At 59.4% G+C, this 25,294-nt stretch overlaps 2 protein-coding genes and 1 long non-coding RNA gene across 20 annotated transcripts; all 3 read right to left on the reverse strand.

The window, feature by feature from the left end:
- Positions 1 to 329: 329 nt before the first annotated feature.
- Positions 330 to 6,510, reverse strand: LOC116438712. 12 transcript variants are annotated; one of them, XR_004237891.1, is made up of 10 exons: positions 6,211 to 6,510; positions 5,263 to 5,368; positions 4,213 to 4,282; positions 3,727 to 3,815; positions 2,769 to 2,893; positions 2,177 to 2,371; positions 1,621 to 1,816; positions 1,395 to 1,545; positions 1,042 to 1,106; positions 330 to 548 (listed from the first exon to the last, which is right to left on the reverse strand). It is a non-coding gene; the product is annotated as an uncharacterized LOC116438712 (long non-coding RNA). The 12 variants fall into 12 exon arrangements; XR_004237888.1 differs by lacking the exon at positions 4,213 to 4,282 and having other exon boundaries at positions 6,211 to 6,508; XR_004237892.1 differs by lacking the exons at positions 3,727 to 3,815; positions 4,213 to 4,282 and having other exon boundaries at positions 2,769 to 2,917; positions 6,211 to 6,507.
- Positions 6,511 to 9,935: 3,425 nt separating this feature from the next.
- On the reverse strand, positions 9,936 to 17,503 carry LOC116438711 (protein NDRG2-like). The gene is made up of 15 exons (XM_032097710.1): positions 17,439 to 17,503; positions 17,278 to 17,327; positions 16,139 to 16,241; positions 15,666 to 15,786; positions 15,463 to 15,525; positions 15,312 to 15,372; positions 14,548 to 14,634; positions 14,056 to 14,112; positions 13,246 to 13,340; positions 12,940 to 12,984; positions 12,718 to 12,769; positions 12,578 to 12,625; positions 12,464 to 12,499; positions 12,306 to 12,357; positions 9,936 to 10,399 (listed from the first exon to the last, which is right to left on the reverse strand). Exons 2-15 carry the CDS (start codon positions 17,320 to 17,322, stop codon positions 10,257 to 10,259), a joined length of 1,008 nt encoding a protein of 335 aa, XP_031953601.1. The 5' UTR covers positions 17,323 to 17,327; positions 17,439 to 17,503; the 3' UTR covers positions 9,936 to 10,256.
- A 195-nt stretch (positions 17,504 to 17,698) lies between these two features.
- On the reverse strand, positions 17,699 to 24,809 carry PNP (purine nucleoside phosphorylase). 7 transcript variants are annotated; one of them, XM_032097707.1, is made up of 6 exons: positions 24,737 to 24,809; positions 23,460 to 23,623; positions 23,101 to 23,204; positions 22,128 to 22,303; positions 21,667 to 21,848; positions 17,699 to 20,295 (listed from the first exon to the last, which is right to left on the reverse strand). In XM_032097707.1, the coding sequence occupies exons 1-6, from the start codon at positions 24,745 to 24,747 to the stop codon at positions 20,003 to 20,005; spliced, it is 930 nt and encodes a 309-aa protein (XP_031953598.1). In that variant the 5' UTR covers positions 24,748 to 24,809; the 3' UTR covers positions 17,699 to 20,002. The 7 variants fall into 7 exon arrangements, with proteins under 7 accessions (XP_031953598.1, XP_031953594.1, XP_031953600.1 ...); XM_032097703.1 differs by lacking the exon at positions 24,737 to 24,809 and adding an exon at positions 23,889 to 24,310 and having other exon boundaries at positions 23,460 to 23,827; XM_032097709.1 differs by lacking the exons at positions 21,667 to 21,848; positions 22,128 to 22,303; positions 23,101 to 23,204; positions 23,460 to 23,623; positions 24,737 to 24,809 and adding exons at positions 20,402 to 20,621; positions 20,695 to 20,850; positions 20,966 to 20,985; positions 21,122 to 21,197.
- Positions 24,810 to 25,294: the final 485 nt, after the last annotated feature.

A 25,294-nucleotide genomic window follows, 5' to 3' on the forward strand; every position in this document is an offset into this window, starting at 1 on the left:
CCAGTGCCCTGCACGGCTGCGCTGACACGAGCGCAGGCCGATCGCTCCGCCCAGCACCATCCCTCATTTGCCTCCCACGGCTCCCCAAGCGGCCCCAAACCACCCCAGCGTGTCTGTGCCGGGGCCAGGGCCTGCCCCGAGCCCGACCAGAGGCTGTCACCCAGCCCTGCACCAGCTCCCACCCCTGGGAGAGCTGGGAATGCACTGAGAGCTCGGCTCCCCGGGCTCCCCAGCACCCAAACCGGTCCTCACACACACAGAAATGCCCAACCTGCCCCTCTGGGCACAGCCAAACACCACAATTCCATCATCCCCAAGGAACTCTGGCACTTGCCTCTTCACCTCTGCCCATTTCCAGTAGCCGGGGCTAGGACCGGCCTGTCAGAAAGAGCATTCCCTAGGCAGTTCATCCCAGCCCAGAGGAGAAGAGGAGCCTGTCCCTGGCCCACACCATGGGCAGGACAAGGGGGGCCCTAGCTGGCTTTGCCTACTCCAACACCAAAGCTCTTGGTCCCAAAGATGGGGCGAGTTCAGTGGTTTTTCCTGTCCTGAAAGAGAGCAGAAAAGGGAAGTTAATCCCACTGTGGAATCCAAGACTCCTGCATTTCATATTTCTGCTCTGATTGCTCACCTATGGAGTTTTATCCATGGAAAAAAAAGGAGAATGACACCATATCAAATAAAAAGTGCCCTTTTCCAGCATTTTTATTCCAGGCATTAAAAGGATGCTCATTTCTCTTCTAGCACTGTTTCCCTCATTTTAGGAGAACCGTTTTCATCCCAGACCCCACGCGTCAGTTGTTCGATCCTCTGGCACTGGATTTGGACAAAAGAAGGGACGCACCCGGATCGCAGGAAATCACTGAGAGAAAACCCTTCCAAAACCTGACAGAGAAAAAACAACAGGAGATGCAGGAAGACACATCCCTCATTTGCACGTCCGGAGTGCTTTTCTAAAGACTTCTCTGCATCTGGATGCTCTTTGCTCTTGGCTTTCTTCACAAGAATGCATTTGCTGCTAAACACGTCTCAGACCCTCACTTGATCGGGATAAGGTGGGATGGAGATGAAGACTCACACAGGGAATAGCCAGGGAGATGCAGGGCCTGGGAACATCAAGGACAGAGAAGAGATGGAACAGGGATTGTTTTTCTTGTTTAGAGCCAGCAGTGCTGTGAGCTTGGAGAACACACGGCACCGCAGGGATCCAGGGCAGGAGCGGGATAACTCCGGGATAAGGGGAATCTGCTCCCACTCCAGGGCTGTGCCAGTGAAGGAGGGGAATTTTTTAGTGCCTTCATTGCACACAAAAACCAAACCCAGCACCACCGAGCTGGACTTCTGTGAGCTGCAACACAAAGCGGCCCCTGGCCTTTGGGGGAACACAACCTCACCGAGTCACGGAGCCAGGGGATGACACTTGGGAATGATCCTTGCTGCCTGCAGGCAAATCAGATGAGGGAGCCACAGGAGCTCTGGGGTTTCCTGCTCTTCCTGCAACGCCATCGGTCCAGACCAGGAGACCTTTCCTGGAACAGATCTTCCCTGTAAAGGGAGATGCACCAAAGCTCAAGCCCTCATTTAGAGACCCTTGGAAAAGCAAAGGTGAGAGGGGATTACCTGGAGCCCCAGGGGACCGAGGCGAAGGCGATGAAGAAGCAGACAGCAAAGTGCTTCCACTGCTTCTCACTCCAGCAAGGGGAACATCCCTGGAATTTCATGTCCAGCGTCGCTCCCAAGCCCCACCGGTGAACCCACACGTACTCCAGGACTGATCTCCTTCAAACTTCCAGCAGCACAGACCCACCGGGAGGAACTGCAATCCAAGGACACACATCAGCAACCGTCTTCCCGCTTGCCGCTCTCTCCACATTTTCCCTTTCCAGTGGGATGCAGGTGCCACCCCCCAGAGGCAGGAAAACTGCCTTGCAATCCGCTACAAAACCTGCCTGGAAAGCCCAGGATGCCCGCAGCCAGCAGCCGTTTCTCCTGGAGCGCCTGCTGACAGGCATTTGAAGCCTGCTGTGCCTCACAGCTGCTTTTCTGCCAAGGGCATTCCCATCTTTTCTTTTTTAGCCCAAATAAAGGTTTGCAAAGCTGAGTTTTGTGAGAAGTGCTTCATATTTGGATTATTCTTAACTTGGAGTTTCCCTTGGCACCAAAATCAGGGGCTCACCTTTTGCTTGGAGCTTGGCTGAAGTCCTCAGCAATGCCAGGGAATGTGGCCATTGGAGGCTTTGGGCAGATTTGGCTCATCTGCCTTTTTAGGCTTTGTTTCTTTCTCTCAGCCTTCCCACTGGATTGTGGCCTCCGAGGAATACATAAAATCCCATTCCATTCCTATTCTTTCGGACAATTTTTTGTACCATTCCTGTACAAAACGAGGCCCCCTGTTCGATGCTTTTCCCCACTGTTCCCCGGCAGTTTTATCTGCCACTGCATTCCCTGCGTTGCTTGGGCTCTTCCCAGGTCTCTGAGCTCCTTCACAAGGCAGGAGATCGATTTGGCCCAGGAACTAAACCCTCCCGAGGAATTGTCTGATGCCATCTCCGCATTTGACAGCTGATCCTTGTGCTCAAAGGATCCCTCTTTCTTCCCTTCAGCCAATTCCAAGGCTCGCTGCCCCCAGCTGGGATCAGTCCCCAGTCTGATCCCTGCAGTCTTCCCTGCCAGGATCCTGCTCAGGAATCCATGGGCTACAAATGTAAGAATTCATTCTTCCCACCCCTGCCCACTTCTAATTCCAAAGGATTTGGTGTCTGCCTTACCCGGCTGGAGCCTGCTTCCAACTCTGTTCTTGCTGCTTCTGCTGCTTTCCATTTCCCAGGAATTCCACCGACGGAGCGACAGCGTTTTCCAGCTCCTCCAGGATTCCCTCTGTTGCCTTTGGGTGCTGGAAGGATATCAAAACCAGGGTCTCTGGGGCTTTACTATCAGGAAATTACATCCCCGGATTTGTTCATTTCCAAATATTATCTCTTCCCAACAAAGCACTGGGCATCCAAGGAATACAGAAAGTGATGGGCTGACCACTGCTTACTCCTCTGGAATGTCAGAGCTTGGAAAAAAAGGGCAGTTGAGGCTTCTCCTGGTGCTGCCCGTGAGATGTATTTTACTTAAGAGCCCCTTCCCGTGTCTTTCCCTGTATCCACCAAAAATCCACCCGTTCATTCCCCAGCTGCTTGCTTCCTCCCTCTTTTCCTGTATCCAACAGAATTTTAACAGGTGAATATTCCCCTCTGGAAGAGCACCTTTCATTCCAAACCTAAGAACAAACGAATCACTTCCCTTCGACCTTCCTTATTAGGATTCCACTGAGAGCAGTGGATGGAAAATGATCCTCTCCTGGTCCCTGCTGGATTCCCGGAGCAGGGATTCTTTCCCTCTTTCCCCCCCCCCACGGTGCCCTCCTCCCCCTCCCGCCCCACCCCGCACCCTTTTCAGGCTTTGTTCCACAGCTTTTGCCTCCAGGCCTCAGATCCTTTCATTCTCCAGGAGCTCCCAGCAGCTCCACAGCCTTTCCTCTCCCATCCTGATCATTTCTCCAAGAATGGAGCTCCACATTTCAATTGCCCTCTCTTTTCTCTGACAATTCCCACCAATCCAGACCTAAAGCTGACACAAGGAACACTCGGTGCCCACAAATCCAAACCCAGACCCGGCCATCCCTAAACCAGCAACTCCCGGACAATTTGCGTTCATTCCAACCTAACACTGAGGACTCACCCAATCCTTCAAAATTCCCAAGAAATATCCTGTTGCCTTCACAGCTCCCAGGGGATTCTGCTTTGTGCTCACACGGATTTGGGACTTCCCTGAAAAAACCCGTGCAGGGCACGCTGGAATCCCCGATCCCGTGAATCCGGGGAGTGTTAAAAGCTCGGTCCAGCCTGGGCCCCCAGAAATTTTTGCCAAATGTCCCCCAAGTCCTCGGGATAACAGAACTCTCTGGTACTGCATTTTTGGCGTTGGAAAGCCTGGAATTACTCTATTCCTAGTGCTGGGCTCTGCATATGGCCGAGAAAATCCCGGCCTCCACACAGACCCAGATTCCAAACTTTTTGATACATTTCAGCAAACCGAGGAATTCACCTTCCCTGCTTCTTCTTAAGGGCATCCTTCTCTTCCCTTACCCGGCGGGCTCTCTCCCACTGGGGGTGGGTTTTTCCCTTCCCATGCTAATTAGTCCCTACTTCCAGGAGGTTTAGGCACCTTTCTTCCCTGGGAGGGATTTCTTAACACAGCTACCGAGGCTTTGGGAGTCTTCTTTATCTTCTACTTTCTGCAAAAACACCCTGTGATCCACAAATGCCACAATCCAGACACCCAACTTCAACAAGACATCCTTTTTACCTAAAAACACTCACTCTCAACTCTTAGATCTTTGGAAGTTTTACCCCCGCAAAAGTCCCCTATCTTTCCACCACTGAATTCCTCAGTCCTGCTTCCAAGGATTTCTTGAATACCACGGGGCTTTTCTCAACATTTACCCCCACGACCTTCCCTACGTGCCCACTGCTCATCAACTCATTTTTCCCTCAATGTCTTCGTTCTCCACCCCACAGAGTTTGTCAAGTGTTGCCTCCAAAATGTTCCCCATCTGTCCACTACTCAGTTCCCCATTTTGCCTCCAAAATATTCCTTCTGCCCCCTCCAGATTGCATCCACTTTTACCCCCAACATTTTACTTCCTCTACAGTATAGATTAAACCTTTTCCATCCCAAAAATGTGCACTCTCTCCCTTAAACAGCACCTCAGCTTTTCCCTCAAAAACGCCCCAGAGAGAAACTCAGATTCAGCCCCCAAACTCCCATTTTCCTACACAAACAGTTCTTGGGGCCCCTCTCAATTCCCCCAGGCTTTCAGCTAAAGGAAGAACTGGAAGCCTATTCCCTCATCTCCACCCCTGTTTTGCTTTCCCGGAAAACCTTGTGATCCCACACTTTCTCCAAGAGATCTGCTGGGAGTACTGGAAGGTTTGCTCTCTCAGAGCGCCAGGGGGGTTTACAGCACTTGTTCCTCTGCATCTTTACCCTTTCATCAGCTTTCCCCTGGAATGGTGTTGTGGGAGAAGCTTGGAATTACCAGAAATGGATCAGGTTCACATTTTTGCCCCACCAGTTTTTATCTGGTTTGAAATTCCTGGAATTACCCTCAAATGTGCCCTAGAACACTGCTGTGAAAGGATCAATCAGAAGAACAGCCTGAAAGCAGAAAACCACCTCCAGCAGCAGCCGGAATGATCCCATTTCTCTTCTTACCTGGTCCTGCCAGAGCTCCCAACAGCCATTCCCATTCCAAAACAAGAGCTATGGAAGACATTCCTGCTGTCCGTGAGGGTGAGGTGGCAGTTCTGGATGTTCTTTGCTGTGAAATCAGACAACAAACAGAGTGTAAGTGATCTTGGTGGTCCCTTCCAAGCCAAACCACCCCGTGATTCCATGCATGGATCAGCACCTGTCCCAACTCCATTCCAGAAACCTCCTCCCACTGACCCAGAACTTTCCTTTTGCTGCTCAACATCAGGGATTTGCTGCCGAGTGCCCCGGGCAGGGGACGCCTCAGCCTTCCCTGGGACCGCAGCATTCCCTGGGACCGCAGCATTCCCTGCGCTGCCTCAGCACTCCCCCTGCGCTGCTGTTCCACGCCGATCCCGCGGTCCAGCGCCTGTGCGGGCTGCAGTGCCGGGCTCTCCCCACAAGGCGGCAGCACCGGGAGCGAGCAGCCCCGGCCGGTCCCGCTGGCTCGGGGCAGCTGCGCCTTGAACCCGCCCTGAGCCGGCGGGGCCGTGAACACAGCGGGCACAAACCCCACCGGTGCCCTTTATTTCACCCTCAGAGGCACAGGATCGCAGCATTTCCTGGGCTGGAAGGGACCCGCAGGGAGCATCGAGTCCAAATCCTGGCCCTGCACCCCAAGAATCCCACCCTGTGCCCGAGAGCCTTGTCCAGACCCAAACTCTTCCCCCAAGATCCTGAAAACACAGAGGGGCTGGGAGAAGGATGACCATGGAGGATTTTTTATATAGATCTCCTTGTATGATCGTTATATAATATTATTAGATAGTCCAGGAACCCATCCCTGTGCCTGGACACCCATCCCTGGGCCGGGACACCCATCCCTGGGCCGGGGCAGCCATCCCTGGGCCGGAATACCGATCCCCCGCGGCCCCCACCGTCCGCTCGGGGCTGTCCCCGTTCCCCGCTCACCTCCGAGCCCGGTGCACCCGCGCCGGTGCCCCCGGCCCAGCCGCGCTGCTCCCCGGGCTCTCCGCCATTGCCGCTCCCGGCGAAGAAGGGCGGAAGTCACCGGGACCGCACCAATGTGGCGATTGCGTCAGTGGCTATTCGACCTTCTCAAGATGGCGGCCGGAAGGACCCCGCTCCGTCTATCTGGCTGCCTGAATGCTCCCGCCTGCCCCAGGCGCCGCTGACCCCACAGGCGGTGTCCGCATAGCGGGAAACGCCTCAGAAAATTGCGTGCAAGCGCTGGGCTGGCGTCGGCGTCGGCGTTGCGTTAAGGCAGCCGAATAGACGCAGCTTGGGGGGGGGGGGGGCTTCCCTGCCGCCATATTGAGAAGGTCAGAAAACAGCATAAACGACCGCCATCTTTAGTGTGGCGGTGACGAAACTTCCGCCCTTCGTCGCCATCTTGGGTGCTGGCAGAAGCCACTTCCGGTCCAGCCGCCATCTTTAGTGTGGCAGTGATGTAACTTCCGCCCTTCGCCGCCATCTTAGGTGCTGGCAGAAGCCACTTCCGGTCGAGCCGCCATCTTTAGTGTGGTACACTTAAGGGCCCCCGCCGCTCCTCACAAGGGCGTCTATTCGGCTGCCTGAATCCGGCCCGAACTCCGACGCCGGCCCCGCGCTTTCCGCGCGATTTTCCGCGGTGCTTCCCGGAGCGAGGACACGGCTGGTGGGGTCAGCGGCGCCGGAGGCGGGCGACTGCTCCGCGACCGGCGGCAGGCATCGGCAGGGACACCTCTCAAAGGGGCCTAGTGCGTCCGCCATCTTGAGTGTGGCGGAAGTGTAAACCACCCTCTGCAAGGTCACTTAACGCCGTCCCGAGAGTGCCGAACTGCGCCTTCCTTTCCGAGCCGCCCCCTTGAGAGCGGCACGCGGGCGGCTCGATTCCGACCGCGCCCGCCCGGTGCTCCCCGCCCGGGTCGCGCTGCGACCGCGCCTCTGCTGCCCGGCAAAACCGGCCCCGCCGGGCCGCCCCCCGCCCTGTCATTCCTCGCGGTCGCTGCCCCGCACGGCGCCCACTCCTCTTCACCGCTCTGGCCCCGCTCACGCACGGCCGTGTCCCTCGGCGCTCCGAACCGCCCTTCGCCCCTCCCCTCCGCTGACAGACCCAGCCCCGCTCGCTCCCGCTCCTTGCCCTTGCCACGCTCGGCAGCCTCCTCGGCTCACCGTCGGTCTCGCCTAGGTCATCTCATTCGGCATTTTTTCGGTCATTGTGATCGTTTTTCTTGCCCGGAGATTTCTGTCGTTGTCCTGTCCTCTTGTTTGTCATCTCCTGTGTCACGGCTGCCTGCTTGGGTTTGTCCTGGAGCTGCTCTGCCCTGCTGCACAGCCTGGTGTATGGATGTGATAGGACAAGGCCCCGGGGACTTGAAATTTGTGATGTAGGGTGGAGTTGGATGCTAGATGGAATTCCTGGATTGATACAGGAGGGCTGGAGCTGTTACGTTCTCCTGCAGGACTCTGACTGTTGTTATCGCTTCCTTCCAGATGCCGACGGATTAAGTCCGTGGCAGAGCACCCCACACCAGGTGAGGCGGTTCCCGCAGGAAGGGGAGTCCCCGTTTGTGTTTGCAGGGCAAGTGTAAAGGGTGGCTGTGTTACGGCACTGTTCGCTGTGTTTCTTTTTAGGAGGTAAAGTGGGACAGCAGCAGTCAAGGTCAATGGGGCGAGGTGGTTTCACAGTCTCTCAGCATGTGAGAGGTGGTGTTGGGGCGCCCTGGGGCTTATTCTTCTGGAGGGCAAGAGGGATGTTTTCTGTTTTGTTGTCTTAGGTACCGTGAGCAGCTGCAGAGCCCAAGTTTGGAAGTGGCCAGTAGGCGATGAGCCTCGGCCCTTAGGAGGGAGGGAGGCCTTGTGCAAGGCCCAAGGCACTTTTGGGATGTCTCCTCGCGGTCTGAATTTTTTTTCTGAATTTTTGCAGCCACCGAAACAGACCCTGGGGACTGTATCGACATCCACGGCGCCCATGTGTTCATTTCCATCGAGGACGGATTTTGTCGGCTCGTCTTCCAAAAGCTAAGTGTTGGGACCGGTGGTGGGGACAAGAGAAAACCCTTTGGAATTGCAGGAGGCAATTTGAAGTTAGCTTAGAGGAGAGGGCTGAGCTTCTTGAGCATCCTCTTAACAGCTTTGGTACTAACTTTTTGTAAGGACTTACGTTTCACCATCATGTGCTATTGCCGTAGAGCTTTCTTTCCTTCGGCATCATCGGCCTCTGGCTCATTTGCTGTAGGAATCTTGGGTCCATCAGGTGAAACTGCTGGGCAGTTTCAACTTGTGTCTGTGTTCTGTAGGTTGTGTCTGTGTTCTGTAGTGTCCATTGTCCTCTGTGTCACAGGGCTTTGTTGCACGTCAGGGATTTTTTTGCGTCGTTCTGGGCCGTATTGGCCGTACTCTGCTTGCCTACTTTCCCGGATGGGTCTTATTCTGGCATCTTTACTTCTTGAGACCGGAGGAAGTACACAAGATGTTCTCATCCATTTTCCTTCTCAGTTTTGGTACCAGCTTCTTTTCACACGCCATTCCCTTGGACTTCTATAGGGAGGGTATCGGACTCTCCCTCCGTGACTGCAGTATTTCAGTAGGTTCCATCGCCTCTAAGTGTATTGCACTCGAGAATTCATCTTCTGGAGACTCATCTCGAGCCCTTGTGTCATCTTTCCTTAATTTGGGGTGCCGCCCGTCCGCACGCCGCTTAGGGTCGGAGCCGCCCTGCCCTAGCACGTAGAGTCACAGTTAGGCAGAACAGCCATAAAACTTAAGGGTTCATCTATTTTCTATGGGGTTTGGGGCAGAAAATTTATGGGCCTGGTGTGGGGATAACTCCTAGCCACGGGCCGCTCTCTGACCGCCTCACGTTGTCTCGCAGGCCCCGAGGCGGCTTTGGATCTCCACGGTCACCGGCGCTGCCGATTTTCCCGGAATCTACGGTTCAGTGTGGAGGAGCGGCAGCCGGGGGAGACGTACCGAAGTATCTCCATCGGTGGAGTGTTTTGGTGAATGGCTGCAGTCGGGGTGTAAGCTGAAGGGCGTGTGACCGTCTGTAGCTGTGTGTGAGAGGTTGTGTCTGCCCGTGCCAGTGTGTGTGGAATGGTTCCAGCCTTGTGTGGACGACTCCTGCCTTTCAGGTTTTTCCAAACCTAACCCTTCGCCTCCAGGCGCCTGTGCCCAGGATTGGGTTACAGCCTCCTGAAATTGTGCAAGGCCCAGGATTTCTCCTGGCCTGACGCTGCCAGCGACGCTGGCTCCAGCTGCCCTTGGAGTTAAAAAACCACCTCCAAACTGGCATCAACAAAGTGGGGGGCTGAGTTTTGTTTCCTGTGGAAAAGGGCCGGCGTTCCCCTCCGGGCACTGGGGGCCGGGAGCGGGCTGCGGCCTCCTAAAATTGCCAACGGCACCGGAGTTCTCCGAGACCAACGCTGCCCGGATCCCGGGCTCTGCCTGGCCTGGGGTGGTCCTGGATGGCTCCAGGGGGCCCGAGGCTCTGCCCTCGGAGTTTCTGAAAGGTTCTACAGCACTGGGGTGACTTCGACCTCTTTTCCTCTCCGTTTCAGTCCCTGGGTTGCTTCCATGAGTCCCAGTTCCTTCCCTCTGCTCCCCTCCCACTGTCCCCACTTCCCTCCCGCTTCTGCCTGTGTCCTGTCCCAGTGTCCCCGTGTCCCTCCCGCTGCAGGTACCGGACACACATCACTGCTTTAACCCTTTATTGCCACCACGGGGAGCCCATGTCGGGGTCCCAGATGTTGCTGGGGGAGGAGGGAGGATGGAGGGGGGGTCCAGGGGGGTCTTGGTGGGGGTTGGAGGCCCCAGAAGGCTTTGGGGATGGGGGTGCGGAGTGTCTGTGGGGGCTTCTCCGGCCTCACAGGGCGAGTCCCAGGGTGTCCTGGGGGCTCCCCAGGGGTCATTCAGGGGGTCCCGGAGGGGTGGGGGTGGGTCCCCGGAGGGGTCCCAGGGGTCAGGGAGAGCTCCTGGTGCGTTTTTGCGGGGGGGGGGAAAGAAGTGGGAATCCCTCAGGGGTTGGCGGTGGGGGGAGGGGCGGCCCCGCCCCCGATGCTGCCCCGGCTCAGGGTCCGGCTGCGGCTGCGCTCGCCCTCGCCCGCAGTGACCGAGCCGGTTCGGGAGCGGGACAGGCGTGTCATGGCGGAGGCGGCCACTGCGGGGACACGCCCGTGGTCCTCAAACCGCGCCCCGGCCGTGCCCCCCCTTTCCGAATAAGCCACGCCCAAAGTGCCAAACGCACCGTTTGCCGCCGAACCGCACCTTTTTCTCCATGAAAAAGGGCCCTTTTCCCAACAAACCGAGCCGCTTTCCAGCAAACCGCGCCCGTTTTGTCCAGACCACGCCCTTTTTCCACCCAACCACACCCTTCCTCCAAGCCACGCCCCTTTCCAACGAGCCACGCCCATTTCCCGCCAAATCCCCACCTTGGGCCACGCCCCTTCCTCCGAGCCACGCCCCTTTCCTTTAGCCACACCCCTTCACCCAAGCCACGCCCCTTTCCTTTAGCCACACCCCTTCCCCAAGCCACGCCCCTTTCCTTTAGCCACACCCGTTCACCCAAGCCACGCCCCTTTCCTTTAGCCACACCCCTTCACCCAAGCCACGCCCCTTTCCTTTAGCCACACCCCTTCCCCAAGCCACGCCCCTTTCCTTTAGCCACACCCGTTCACCCAAGCCACGCCCCTTTCCTTTAGCCACACCCCATTCCCCAAGCCACGCCCCTTTCCTTTAGCCACACCCCCTTCCTCCAAGCCACGCCCCTTTCCTTTAGCCACGCCCCTTCTCCCAAGCCACGCCCCTTTCCTTTAGCCACACCCCCTTCATCCAAGCCACGCCCATTTCCTTTAGCCACACCCCTTCACCCAAGCCACGCCCCTTTCCTTTAGCCACACCCCATTCCCCAAGCCACGCCCCTTTCCTTTAGCCACGCCCCTTCACCCAAGCCACGCTCCTTTCCTTTAGCCACACCCCTTCATCCAAGCCACGCCTCTTTCCTTTAGCCACACCCTTTCATCCAAGCCACGCCCCTTTCCTTTAGCCACACCCCATTCCCCAAGCCACGCCCCTTTCCTTTAGCCACACCCCTTCATCCAAGCCACGCCCCTTTCCTTTAGCCACACCCCTTCAGCCAAGCCGCACCCCTTTCCTTTAGCCACGCCCCTTCACCCAAGCCACGCCCCTTTCCTTTAGCCACACCCCCTTCATCCAACCCACGCCCATTTCCTTTAGCCACACCCCTTCATCCAAGCCACGCCTCTTTCCTTTAGCCACGCCCCTTCAGCCAAGCCACGCCCCTTTCCTTTAGCCACACCCCATTCCCCAAGCCACGCCCCTTTCCTTTAGCCACGCCCCTTCCTCCAAGCCACGCCCCTTTCCTTTAGCCACACCCCCTTCCTCCAAGCCACGCCCCTTTCCTTTAGCCACACCCCATTCCCCAAGCCACGCCCCTTTCCTTTAGCCACACCCCATTCCCCAAGCCACGCCCCTTTCCTTTAGCCACACCCCTTCATCCAAGCCACGCCTCTTTCCTTTAGCCACACCCCTTCAGCCAAGCCGCGCCCCTTTCCTTTAGCCATGCCCCTTCACCCAAGCCACGCCCCTTTCCTTTAGCCACACCCCTTCTCCCAAGCCACGCCCCTTTCCTTTAGCCACGCCCCCTTCATCCAACCCACGCCCATTTCCCGCCAAATCCCCTACCGTGGGCCACACCCCTTCACCCAAGCCACGCCCCTTTCCTTTAGCCACGCCCATTTCCAGCCAAATCCCCTACCTTGGGCCACGCCCCTTCCTCCAAGCCACGCCCCTTTCCTTTAGCCACACCCCTTCACCCAAGCCACACCCCTTTCCCACTAGCCACGCCCATTTCCCGCCAAATCCCCTACCTTGGGCCACACCCCTTTCCTTTAGCCACACCCCTTCCGCCAAAGCCACGCCCCTTTCCCTCCAAACCACGCCCCTCACCTTGAGCCACGCCCCCTCCCCACAGGCCCCTCGTATTTGTGCATATGAATAAACCATCATGCATATTAATGATCCCCTCATGCATATGCATCACTCACTGTAGCCCATGCCCTGCAGGAAGTACTTGATGGCCTCTGTCAGCCGGCCGGGCTGGGGGGAGGGGCATGGTCAGCGCTGACCACTGAGTGACCACTGAGTGACCACTCCCAGCCCCCCCCGTCCCCCCCGACCCCTCCGGTGACCTCCGACCCCTCACCTGGGTGATCTGCGGCTGCCCGCCACCGTCGGCCATCTGCAAGAGAGGTCATCGAGTGACCATCGAGTGGTCATTTGGTGGTCACTTGGTGGTCACCGAGGGGTCAAAGGTCACCTTCAGGAAGGACGTTTGCGTCGGGTCCAGTTTGGCATTGCACTCCACCTTGGGGGAGGGGCACGGGGAGGGTCAAGGAGTCAGGATGGGGTCAGGTGACCACACCCTGAGCGACCACGCCCTGCCCCTCCCCCACTCACCACAGCATCCTCGTGTGGGGAGTTGTCACCGACCACCAGCAGGACTGGGCAGCTGGGAGGGGGGTCAAGGGGTCACTCTGGGGTCAGCAGTAACTTGGGTGTCAGTGGTCAGTGGGGGGGTCACTCAGGCATCAAGGGTCAGTGATCACTCGGGCGTCACACGGGGGTCAGTGGTAACTCGGGGGTCACTCGGGGGTCAGCGGTCACTCAGTGGTCACTCACCTCAGGCTTCTGGCCCCGCTCCGCTCCAAGCCGAGGTCACCGCGGCTGGGGGGCAGGGGCGATGCTTTAACCCCGCCCACCATGGCCACACCCCTCCCCAGGACACCCCCACCCTTGAGCCCCCTCCCCTTTGGCCACACCCCCTCTTCCCCAGGCCACGCCCCCGCCACAAAGCCCCGCCCATCCCAGTAAGGCCAATGGGGTAGAAGCCCCACCCCCCCCAGGCTTTGAGGCCTGTTTGGCCACGCCCTGGGGCCACGCCCCTCCAGGCCACACCCCCGGCCACGGCCCCGGCCACAGCCTCACCTGGTGTACATGGTCCAGAGGAGGGGGGCGTTGGGCATGGCCGGCAGGTGCTCCCGGAGCCGCCGGACAACGGGAGAGGCAGCGGCCAGCTCGTCCTGGGGACCGGCCAGTGACCTCCCAGTGACCTCCCAGTGACCGCCCAGTGATCGCCCGCCCACTGACCGCCCCCTAATGTCCACCCTCCCAGTGACCTCCCAGTGACCACCCAGTGATCGCCCGCCCACTGACCGCCGCCTAATGTCCACCCTCCCAGTGACCACCCAGTGACCGCCCAGTGATCGCCCGCCCACTGACCGCCGCCTAATGTCCACCCTCCCAGTGACCTCCCAGTGACCGCCCAGTGATCGCCCGCCCACTGACCGCCCCCTAATGTCCACCCTCCCAATGACCTCCCAGTGACCGCCCAGTGATCGCCCGCCCACTGACCGCCGCCTAATGTCCACCCTCCCAGTGACCTCCCAGTGACCGCCCAGTGATCGCCCGCCCACTGACCGCCCCCTAATGTCCACCCTCCCAGTGACCTCCCAGTGACCGCCCAGTGATCGCCCGCCCACTGACCGCCGCCTAATGTCCACCCTCCCAGTGACCTCCCAGTGACTGCCCAGTGATCGCCCGCCCACTGACCACCCCCTAATGTCCACCCTCCCAGTGACCGCCCAGTGACCTCCAGGACCCCGCAAACTCCCCAAATCCCCCCAAACACCCCCAGCCCCACAAATCCCCAGGAGACACCCCCCAAACTGACCCCAAAAGGACCCTCAGCCCCCACGCCGGCCCCACGGAGCCCCAGAACGCCCCAGACCCCCCCACCTGGGTGAAGAGGTGCCCCAGGATCATTTCGTTCGTCGACGTCGTCAGCCCTGAGAGCTGGGGGGGCTCTGTGAGACCCTCCCCCCTCAGCACAACCCCCAAACCCCCGAAATCAACCTCAAAAAGCCCCAAACCCGCAAAACCCCCCCCAGAATGCCCAAACCCCACAAAATCAACCCCAAAACCCCCCAAAGACCGCCTGAAACCAACCCTAGAAACCCCAAAATCGCCCCAAATCCCCCCTAACCCCTCCCAATCCATCCCAGACCCCCCAAATCCTCCCGAAAATCCCCCCAAATCCCTCCTCAAATTCCCCAAGCTCCCCCCGAATCCCCCCAAACGTTCCCAAAATCCCCCTCAAATCCCTCTAAATCTCTCATGAAGCCCCCAGATTTGCCCCAAATCCTCCAGGCTTCCTCCCAAACCCCCCCAATTTTCCCCCAAATGCCCCGAATTCTCCCGAAATGCTCCGGATTCTACCCCAAATCCCACCTTGCTGGCAGCCCAGTCCATCCAGCCCTTGGCGCGGGGGTCGAGGTTGACCAGCACCAGCCCCTCCACGGCCTCGGGGTGCAGCAGCTGCGACCCCAAAAAGTGACGCCAAAGGGACCCCCGGGCCCCCCCAAACCCCCCAACCCACCCCCAAACTCCCCCCAAATCCCTCCCAAATCCCCCCATAATCTCCCAAAATGCCCCCCGAGCGCCCCCCAATCCCCCCAGTCCAACCCCAAAGTGCCCCTGAAGCCTCCCAAAATCTCCTCCAGGACCCCCCAACCCCTCCCCCCCCCCAATCCTCCTCAAATTAAAGTGGATTTGGGGGAGATTTGGGGGATTTTGGGGCGTTTGGGGCGTTCTATAGGGGATTTGGGGGGGCTCGGGGTGTTTTGGAGTTGGATTGGGGGGCACTGGGGGGCACTGGGGGGCTCGGGAGGGGATTTTGGTGCTTTGGGGTTTTGGGGGAGGATTGGGGGGGATTTGGGGTTGTTTGGGAGTCTTTTGGGTTTCCTTCCGGTTTTTTTTGAGGGGGTTGGAATTCTGGGTTTTATTGGGGGGGGGGGTTGGGTTTTTTGGGGTTTTTTGGGGGGGGTTTGGGGGGGTGTTTTTTTGTGGGCGTTTGGGTTTTCATCGGGGTTTTTGGGGGGGGGGGTGTCGGGTTTTTTCGGGGTTTTCTTTGGGGCTTTTTTTCGGGCTTTTGGGGGGCTTTTTGGGGTTTTTTGGTGTTTTTTGGGGGGGGGGGGTTCCTGGGCCCCACTCACCCCAAACTTGGCCAGCACGAAGGCCCCGGCCCCCACCCCCACCCCGACGATGCTGCGGATGCTGAGGGGAGAGAAGTCAAAGGTCACGGGGGGCGTGGCCTGACCCCTGACCCCCCCCCCCCCCCCACCCCCCCGCCCCTCCCCCACTCACCCCAGGCCCTGCAGGACCCCCGGGACGGCCTCGGCCAATTGCTCCAGGGAGGGGTACTGGTACCTGGGGGGGGGGTCAGTGGTCACTCAGAGCTCCCTCGGGGCTCAAGGGAGGGGTCGGGGGTTAAAAGAGGAGGGAAACGAGGGGTGGGGGGAGGGGCCGCGAGGGGGGGGAGGGGCGGCTTTTTGGGGGAGGGGCGTTACCCAGAGGGGTAGGGAGGAGCCCCCTCCTCCATCCCCGGCGGCTCCAGCTGCACCAGGTGGAAGCTGCGGGCGATCTCCGACATCTCCGGGTGCCCAAAAAGCTCCGAAAAACAGGTCCGGTCTGCGGTGGGGGAGGGGCGGCGGGGCGGTCAGCGGGGTGGGGGAGGCGACCGGAAGGGATTTGGGGGGATTTTGGTGCTTTTCGGGGGGGGTTTTTGTGTCGCTCTGGGGCATTTGGGGGAATTTTTTTAGGGGGGGGTTTTGGGGAGAGTTTGGGGATTTTGGGGAGGATTTTGAGAAGTTGGGGCAGTCTGGGAGGGATTTGGGGGGGAGATTTTGGGCTTTTGTGGGGTTCTGGGGGAATCTCTGGGAGATGGGGGGCGGTGGGGGTTTTTGGGGGTGATTTCGTGGGTTTGGGGTTTTTCCGGAGGAGGGGTCAGCAGGGGTCACTCGGGGTGGGGGAGGGGACTCACGCGTGTGTCCCACGTCCGGCCAGGTCACCAGGGAGGGGCGGCCGGGCCGGGGGGACCCCGAAATCCACGCATGGACGACCCCGAAGGGCGTTTCCAGGAGGTGCTGGAAAGGAGAGGAATGGAAAAGAGAGAAATCCCCAAAAATGGGGATTCGAGCCCCAAAAAAATCCGGATTCCTACCCCGAAAATGGCACGGAAAGGGTTGGGCCCCAAAAGGGGGGTTTTCGGCTAAAAACGGCCCAAAAAGAGAGGTTCTGCCCCCGAAATCCATCCAAAATTCCTCGTTTTCGCTCCCAAATCCTTGGGTTTGACCCCAAATTTCTCATTTCCACCCCAAATTTGCCACTTTCCCCCCAGATTCCCTCTTTTCACCCCAGATTACTCATTTTCACTCCCAAATCCTCATTTCTGTCCCCAAATTTCCTCATTTCCCCTCTCCAAATCCTCGGGTTTGCCCCCAGAATTCCGTTTTCACTCCCAAACCCCCAAAACCCCCTTTATCCCCAAAGTTGGCATTTGGGCCCCCGGATGCCCGGATTTGGCCTGGAAATGCCCCAAATCCCAGGATTTAACTCCCTCATTCCCGGCTCTGACCCAAATTCCTCCTTTCACTCCCCAATCTCCAAAAACCCCTCCCCTTTATCCCCAAAATTCTGCCCCCAAATCACCAAATTCCACCCCAAATCCCTCTTTTTTCCCCCCAAAAATCCCCTTTATCCCCAAAATTCTGCCCCCAAATCCCCAAATTCCACCCCAAATCCCTCTTTTTTCCCTCCCCAAATCCCCTTTGTCCCCGAAATCCAGCCCCAAATCACCAAATTCCACCCCAAATCCCTCTTTTTTTCCCCCCCAAAATCCCCTTTATCCCCAAAATTCTACCCCCAAATCCCCAAATTCCGCCCCTTTCCCCCCATTCCCCGCCCTACCCCCAAATTCCCGATTTTTCCCCCCAATTCCCCCCCGGTTTTCTCCTCCCCCCCCCCCCCCCCCCAATCCCGTTTCCCCCCCTAAAAAAAAAAAACCGGAAACCCCGGGAATTTTGGGGTGGGGGAGGGGAGGGGGCGCTGGGGGGGAGGGGTGGGGGTGTCCGCCCCTCCCCCACCCCTCCCCCACCCCCCACCCCCCCCCCAAATCCTCACCTTGACCTCCGCCGGTGGGGGAGGGGCGGCCTCGTGCAGCTCCATTGACCCTGGAATTTTGGGGGGGGGGGGGTCCGGGGGGGGTCAGAGGTCACGACCCCTCCCCCACTCCCCCTCCCCACCACCCCCGCGCCCCTCCCCCACCCCCGGGGGGTCCGAACCTGCGGCCACCTTGAGGCGCCCTCTGAGCGCGGCCCCTCCCCCACCCCGGGGCCCCTCCCCCACCCCGGGGCCCCTCCCCCCGCCCCCGCCCTGTTCCCACGGGGTGGGGGAGGGGCGCGGCCCCGAAAGAGCCCCGGGGGGGGGGCGGCCCCTCCCCCCACGCGCCCTTTAATTACTTTAATTAAGTTCGCACGAACAAGCTTCGTTCCAGTCTTAATTAGCTTTCTTCCACTTTTAATTAACTTTTCCGGACTCTTAATCAACTTTTATCCAACTTTTAATTAACTTTCTCGCACTTTTAATTAACTTTTCCGGACTCTTAATCAACTTTTATCCAACTTTTAATTAACTTTCTCGCACTTTTAATTAACTTTTTTCAACCTTTAATTAACTTTCTTCAACCTTTAATGAACTTTATTCGTCTCTTAGCTAACGTATTCCACTGTTAATTTTTTTTTTCCCTCTTAATTAATTTTATCCCCCCTCTTAATCAACTTTTTTCCAACATTGGATCAGCTTTGTTTCGCTTTAATAAACTTTTAATCAAGTTTAATTAAGGCCACGCCCTCTCCCTTCATTAATGAATTCACTCATTCATTAATTAATTAACAGCCCTGGAAGGGGGGGGGGCACCTGGAATGTAAATAAGCTGGAATGGTTTGTTAATTAATTAATTCGTTAATTAGCAGCGCAAAGCAGAACTGAGTAGTCAAGTAGGGAATAGGTTAATTAGCCTCCACTTATTGATTAATTAAGCCCCTGGCATTAATCAAGCCCCTGAAAGCAGCACCCTTAAGCAGAAGAATTAATCAGGATAATTAGTTACCCTTTGGTTAATTGCAGGTGTTATTAGCGTTGATCAATTAACTAGCCCTGAATTAATTAATCAGTGGGGATAATGAAGCTTTAATAATTTGTTGGGGGGGCTGATAAGCTTTGAATAATTAACAAGAGTGGGCTAATTAATCATTAGAGGTTATTTAGCCATGAACGATTAATTGAGGGGCTGTTTAGCCTTAGACAATTATTTGCAGCAATTAATTTACCACACTAATGAACCCGCAATAATTAACTGGGTGGGCTGATTAATCTGGAATAATTAAGCAGCACTGCTAATTAGCCTGGAATAATTAAGGAATGGGGGCTAATTAACCTGGAATGATGAGTCAGTGGGGAATAATTAACTAATGAGGCTAATGAACCTGGAATGATCATTCAGGGGGCTAATTAGCCTGGAACAATTAATCAATGGGGTTAATTAACCACCTCCCTAGCCCTGAGAGTTCCCCGCTCATTAACAGGTGCTAATTAATGCCCACGCAGGATGGACATGGGACGGACACAGAGTTAATTACAAGGGAATCAATGACACGCAATTAATTAATTATGACACGGGAATTAATTAATTACACGGAATTAAGGCAGAATCCAGAGGGGACAAAGGCAGGGGAGACACGGTAAAAGGACGTGAGGAAAAAAAAAGGGAATTCCATGGGGAAAAAAAGGGATTTTCGCAGAATTTCCATGGAATTCGGGCAAAACCCGGAGGGGACGAAGGCAGGGGAGACCCAGGGGTGAGCACAAGGGAAAACCGTGGGAATTCCAAGGAAAAAGAACGGGATTTCCATGGAATTTCCATGGAGCTCAAAGTCCAAAACGGGACAAACGCAGGGAGAACACGGGAAAGACACGGAATTAATTCCATGGGATTTACAGGGAATTCAGGCAAAATCCAGACGGGACAAATGCAGGGGTGACATGGGAATGACGTGGATGAAAACACGGAATTTACACGGAATTACATGGAATTTACACGGAATTACACGGAATTTACACGGAATTACACGGGATTAAGGCAAAATCCAGACGGGACAAATGCAGGGGTGACATGGGAATGACGTGGATGAAAACACGGAATTTACGCGGAATTACATGGAATTTACACGGAATTACACGGGATTAAGGCAAAATCCAGACGGGACAAATGCAGGGGTGACATGGGAATGACGTGGATGAAAACACGGAATTTACGCGGAATTACATGGAATTTACACGGAATTACACGGGATTAAGGCAAAATCCAGACGGGACAAATGCAGGGGTGACATGGGAATGACGTGGATGAAAACACGGAATTTACGCGGAATTACATGGAATTTACACGGAATTACACGGAATTACATGGAATTAAGGCAAAATCCAAGGCGAGATTTGTGGAGGGATAAGACAGGAATGACGTGGGATTAGTTACAGGGGATTTCCACGGAATTACACGGGATTTCCACAGAATTAAGGCAAAACCCAAGACAGGAGAAAGGGCCGGGACAACACAGGAGCGCGACACGGGAAATTCCAGGGAAAAACCCACGAAAATTCCACGGAAAGCCCTTCAGAATTCGAGGGGGGGAAAACCCTCCCGTAATTCCAGGAGAAACCCCCCGGAATTCCAGGGGTTTCCGCGGGATTTCCGCGGGAGCAAGGCACTGCCCCGCGGCGCGGGGACAACTCGGAGCCGCCGTGGCGGGCGGCGTGACGTCACGGCGCCGACGTCATCCCGGCGACGTCACGGCGCGTCCGGCCGCGTCCGGCCGCGTCCGGGCTCGTCCAGTTTGGGGGCCAGGGCCAGCAGCAGCGCCCGCAGGTGCCGCGCCCCTTCCTGGGCGGCCGCCAGCACCTCCTCGTGGCCCGCGGGCGTGTCCGGCTGTGGCTCCGGCCCCGCCCCGCCCGCCGTGACGTCATCGCTGCCGCTGTCGTCGTCATCGTCGTCTCCGGGGGCGGAGTTGGTGATGAGGGACAGCCCCAGGACGCGCAGCCCCAGGTGACGCGCGGCCGACGCCTCCGACACCGTGCTCATACCTGGGGGGGGGGACAGCGAGGGTGGGGACACGCCCGGACACACCTGGACACGCCAAGGACGCACCTGGACACGCCAAGGATGCACCTGGACACACCAAGGACGCACCTGGACACGCCAAGGATGCACCTGGACAGGCCAAGGATGCACCTGGACAGGCCAAGGACGCACCTGGACACACCAAGGATGCACCTGGAGAGGCCAAGGATGCACCTGGACAGGCCAAGGATGCACCTGGACACACCAAGGATGCACCTGGAGAGGCCAAGGATGCACCTGGACAGGCCAAGGATGCACCTGGACACACCAAGGATGCACCTGGACAGGCCTGGACACACCTGGACAGGCCCAGGACACACCTGGACACACCAAGGATGCACCTGGACAGGCCAAGGATGCACCTGGACATGCCTGGACACACCTGGACACGCCAAGGACACACCTGGACACGCCAAGGACGCACCTGGACACGCCAAGGATGCACCTGGACAGGCCCAGGACACACCTGGACACACCAAGGATGCACCTGGACAGGCCAAGGATGCACCTGGACATGCCTGGACACACCTGGACAGGCCCAGGACACACCTGGACAGGCCAAGGACACACCTGGACACGCCAAGGACGCACCTGGACACGCCAAGGATGCACCTGGACACGCCAAGGATGCACCTGGACATGCCTGGACACACCTGGACAGGCCAAGGACACACCTGGACACACCCAGGACACATCTGGACAGGCCCAGGATATACCAGGACACACCTGGACACACCCAGGACACACCTGGACACGCCAAGGACACACCTGGACAGGCCCAGGACATACCTGGACAGGCCCAGGACACACCCAGGACACACCTGGACACACCTGGACAGGCCCAGGACATACCTGGACAGGCCCAGGACACACCCAGGTCACACCTGGACACACCTGGACAGGCCCAGGACATACCTGGACAGGCCCAGGACACACCCAGGACACACCTGGACACACCTGGACAGGCCCAGGACACACCTGGACACGCCAAGGACACACCTGGACAGGCCCAGGACACACCCAGGTCACACCAAGACACACCTGGACAGGCCCAGGACATACCTGGACACACCCAGGACACACCTGGACAGGCCCAGGACATACCTGGACAGGCCCAGGACACACCCAGGACACACCTGGACACACCTGGACAGGCCCAGGACATACCAGGGCATGCCGGGACACACCTGGACACACCTGAACTTTTGGGGCCGTTTCGGAGCTCTTTCGGGGCTGACCCGAGGCTCGTTTTTGGCTGCCCCGGGAGCCTTTCGGGGCCCTTTTTGGGGCTGATCCGTAGCCCTTTCCCCGCCCCCCCGGGCCCCTCTCCTCACCGACGGCGTCAGCCCCGAGGCGTCGCAGCAGCCGGCACTCGGCGGGGGTCTCGTAGCTCGGCCCCCCCACGCCCACGTAGACCCCGGGGCGGGCCTGCAGCTCCTTGGGGGCCAGCGCCAGCGCCAGGCGCCGCAGCCCGGGGTCGTAGGCGTCCGTCATGGCCGGGAAGCGCGGCCCAAACCTGCCGGGAGTCGCCGGGCGTCGGGAATGGGAACGATTCTCCCGGAGTTTTCCCGTTCTCATCCCGAGATCGGCCCTTTCTGCCCCGAAATCTGCTTTTTTTACCTCAGAGTCGTCCCCTTCTGCCCTCAAATGTCCGTTTTACCTCCCAAGTCCCCCGTTTTCCCTCCGAAACTCCCCGTTTCCCCCCAGATTCTCATTTTCAACCCGAAATCCCCCGTTCTTCCCCCAAACCCCTGCTCCAGCCCCACCCGTCCCCACCCTGGCAGGCCCCGCCCACCTCTCATCATTAGGCCCCACCAGGGGCGAGCGTCCGGCCAGGCCAGGGAGGTCGATGTGGTCGCGGATGACCAGCAGGTGACCGGGGCCGAAGTGCGGCCGCAGGGATCCCGCGGCGTTGGTCAGCACCAGGGTGTGGACTCCGACCAGGGCCAGAGCCCGGACAGGGACAACCACCTGTGGGTGTGGCCAGGGCGTGGTCATGGGAGGGCTCCAGGGACAGGGAGGGGCCCAGGGGTGGCCGCAGGGCAGTGGTCAGCACCTGGGTGTGGAGGACGGCCAGGGTGTGGCCAGGGCATGGCCAGGGCAGGGGCAAGAGGTCATGGGTGAGACCGGGGGCGTGGCTAAAGGGGCGGGGGGCAGGGCAAGGAGGCCAGGCCTGCAAAGGGGGCGTGGCTTAGGTAGGAAGGGGGTGTGGCCCCAGGAGTGGGCGTGGCTCCGGTGAGGGCGTGGCCCCAGGAGTGGGCGTGGCCCCAGGAGTGGGCGTGGCTCAGGTGAGGGTGTGGCCCCAGGAGTGGGCGTGGCCCCAGGAGTGGGCGTGGCTCCATGTGTGGGCGTGGCCCCAGGAGTGGGCGTGGCTCAGGTGAGGGTGTGGCCCCAGGAGTGGGCGTGGCCCCAGGAGTGGGTGTGCCCCCAGGAGTGGGTGTGGCCCCAGGAGTGGGCGTGGCCCCAGGAGTGGGCGTGGCCCCAGGAGTGGGCGTGGCCCCAGGAGTGGGCGTGGCCCCAGGAGTGGGCGTGGCTCAGGTGAGGGTGTGGCCCCAGGAGTGGGCGTGGCTCCGGTGAGGGTGTGGCCCCAGGAGTGGGCGTGGCTCCGGTGAGGGCGTGGCCCCAGGAGTGGGCGTGGCCCCAGGAGTGGGCGTGGCTCCATGTGTGGGCGTGGCCTCAGGTGAGGGTGTGGCCCCAGGAGTGGGCGTGGCTCCGGTGAGGGCGTGGCCCCAGGAGTGGGCGTGGCCCCAGGAGTGGGCGTGGCTCACCTGGGCGGGGCTGTAGCCCTCGTAGAGGTGGAAGCGGCCCTGCAGGACGGCGCAGGGCGCGGCGCCGAGGCGGCCGACGACCAACCGGCCGGCGTGGCCCTGCACTGGGGGCAGGGGCGGGGATCACCGCTCCCACCTGAGCCACAGGTGACCCCCAAAACCCCCCCAGAATCACCCCAACCTCACCAGACCACCCCAAACCCACCCCACGATCGCCCCAAACCTCCCGAAATTCCCCCCAAACCACCCGCGATTCCACAAGACCACCCCAAACCCTCCCCGAATCCCCCGAAATCCCCCCCCTGAGCCCCCCAGTCACCCCCTGCCAGCTCTCCCAGCGCTCCCAGTGCCCCCAGTACCGGTGCTGCGGGGGAAGTGGGGGATGTCGGCGTAGTCGAAGCTCTGCGGCTCCGAGAGCTCCTGGGCCAGCGCTCCCAGCCCCGAGCCGCACACCAGGGCCACCCGCGGGGGCTCCCGCAGCCGCGCCCGCAGCCAGGCCGCCGCCTCCGCGCACGCCTCGTAGCTGCGGGACCGGTAAGGACCAGTTTGGCACCAGTTTGGCACCAGTTTGGCACCAGTTTGGCGCCAAGGTGGCACCAGTGGGGTCCCACCGGGGTGCCAGGGGTGCAGGTGGGGGTGAGATGAGGAGACAGGTGAGGGGACACCCGGGACACCCAAAAGGAACCATCGAGTGACCCCCAGGACATCGAGAGGGACCCCCAGGAGCCTCAGAGTGACCCCAGTACCCCTGAATGACCCTCAGGACATCAAGAGGGGCACCCAGGAGCCACGGAGTGACCCCCAGAGTGACCCTCAGGACATTGAGAGGGACCCCCAGGAGCCTCAGAGTGACCCCAGTACCCCTGAATGACCCCCAGGACATCAAGAGGGGCACCCAGGAGCCTCAGAGTGACCCCAGTACCCCTGAATGACCCCCAGGACATCAAGAGGGGCACCCAGGAGCCTCAGAGTGACCCCAGCACCCCTGAATGACCCTCAGGACATCGAGAGGGACCCCCAGGAGCCACGGAGTGACCCTCAGGGACACCCAGGGTCCATGAGGTGACAGCTAGGGACAGTCAGGACACCCAGAGGGACCCTCAGCTCCCCCGAATGACCCTCAAAAGGACCCCCAGGGGCACCCAGGACCCATCGGGTGGCACCTGGGGACACCCAGGACCCCCAGAGGGACACCCAGGATGCCCTGAATGACCCCCAGGACCCTCAAAAGGACACCCAGGACCCCGCCGGGACCCCTCGATCGCCCCCCAAGCTCCGCTGTCCCCCCCCCATCCCCGACCTTGACTCTCGCCCCGGAGCCGGCGCCGCCCGGGCCCGGGGCCAGACGGACTTGGGACGGGGCGGGCGATGCCCCGCCCCCAAATCTCCCCCCCAAAACCCCCCAAAAAATCTCCAAACCTCCCCGTTCCACCCTCCCCATCCCTGCTCCTCGTCCTCCCCATCAACGGGATTTGGGGGGGGGGGGGGGGGCGATCTTTAAGCCCACACGGGAACGCCCCCCTGGCGCTGATTGGCCACGGCGGAGGTGGGAGACCCTCAGGCCGCGCTCCCATTGGATGATCGCCCTTCAAAAATCCCCCCAAAAATTCCTCCCCGGCGCCACCCCCCCCCTCACCTTCCGTCCATCGGGGCCGCGTCTGCGCCGCCGCCGCCGCCCCCGCCGCTTATAGAGGGGCGCGCCGCGTGACGTCACCGCGCACGATCGCGCCCCCGTCGCCTCGCCCAATCAGGGGTCGCGCCGGCCCGACCGCGCCCCCCCCGTCGCCATGGAAACCGCCGCGGGCGAAGAGGGCGCGAGTGGCAGGAGCAGCGACCAATCAGCGCGCGGCGTGCGGGGAAGCCAACCAATGGGAAGGCGCGCCGGGGGGCAAAGCGTTGCCGGGAAACGCGGGAGGGAGTTGAGGGCAAATCACGTGAGGGGAGCGCGGGCCAATGGGAGAGCGGGGAAGGACCCGGAAAAGCGGCCGTAGCGTTGCCGGGCAACGCCGCGAGGTGGGGGGGGTCACGTGTGCCGAGCGGACCAATGAGAGCGAGAGGAAGAACCCGGAAAGCGGCGCGGGCGTTGCCCCGGGCAACGCCGCGAGGTGGCGGGGGGGGTGGGGGGGGGGTCATGTGCGGTGAGCGGACCAATGGGAGCGCGCGGAGAGCTGATGGGGTCGCCCGGCAACGGCGC

The sequence above is a fragment of the Corvus moneduloides genome, unplaced genomic scaffold (genome assembly GCF_009650955.1).
Source record: "Corvus moneduloides isolate bCorMon1 unplaced genomic scaffold, bCorMon1.pri scaffold_106_arrow_ctg1, whole genome shotgun sequence".
NCBI classification, from domain to species: Eukaryota; Metazoa; Chordata; class Aves; order Passeriformes; family Corvidae; genus Corvus; species Corvus moneduloides.

Excerpts from the sequence above, each read along its gene's own strand:
- LOC116438711 (XM_032097710.1), bottom strand. The coding sequence starts at position 17,322 with ATGGAGCTGCACGAGGCCGCCCCTCCCCCACCGGCGGAGGTCAAG. Across the intron at positions 15,373-15,462 it reads GGGGTCCTGCAGGGCCTGGG|CATCCGCAGCATCGTCGGGG; the intron begins GTGAGTGGGGGA and ends CTCTCCCCTCAG. Across the intron at positions 12,770-12,939 it reads AGCGGGGCCAGAAGCCTGAG|CTGCCCAGTCCTGCTGGTGG; the intron begins GTGAGTGACCAC and ends CCCCCCTCCCAG.
- PNP (XM_032097703.1), bottom strand. The coding sequence starts at position 23,983 with ATGTCCTGGGGGTCATTCAGGGGTACTGGGGTCACTCTGAGGCTCCTG. Across the intron at positions 23,205-23,459 it reads CCACTTCCCCCGCAGCACCG|TGCAGGGCCACGCCGGCCGG; the intron begins GTACTGGGGGCA and ends CCCTGCCCCCAG. Across the intron at positions 21,849-22,127 it reads GTGGGGCCTAATGATGAGAG|GTTTGGGCCGCGCTTCCCGG; the intron begins GTGGGCGGGGCC and ends GACTCCCGGCAG.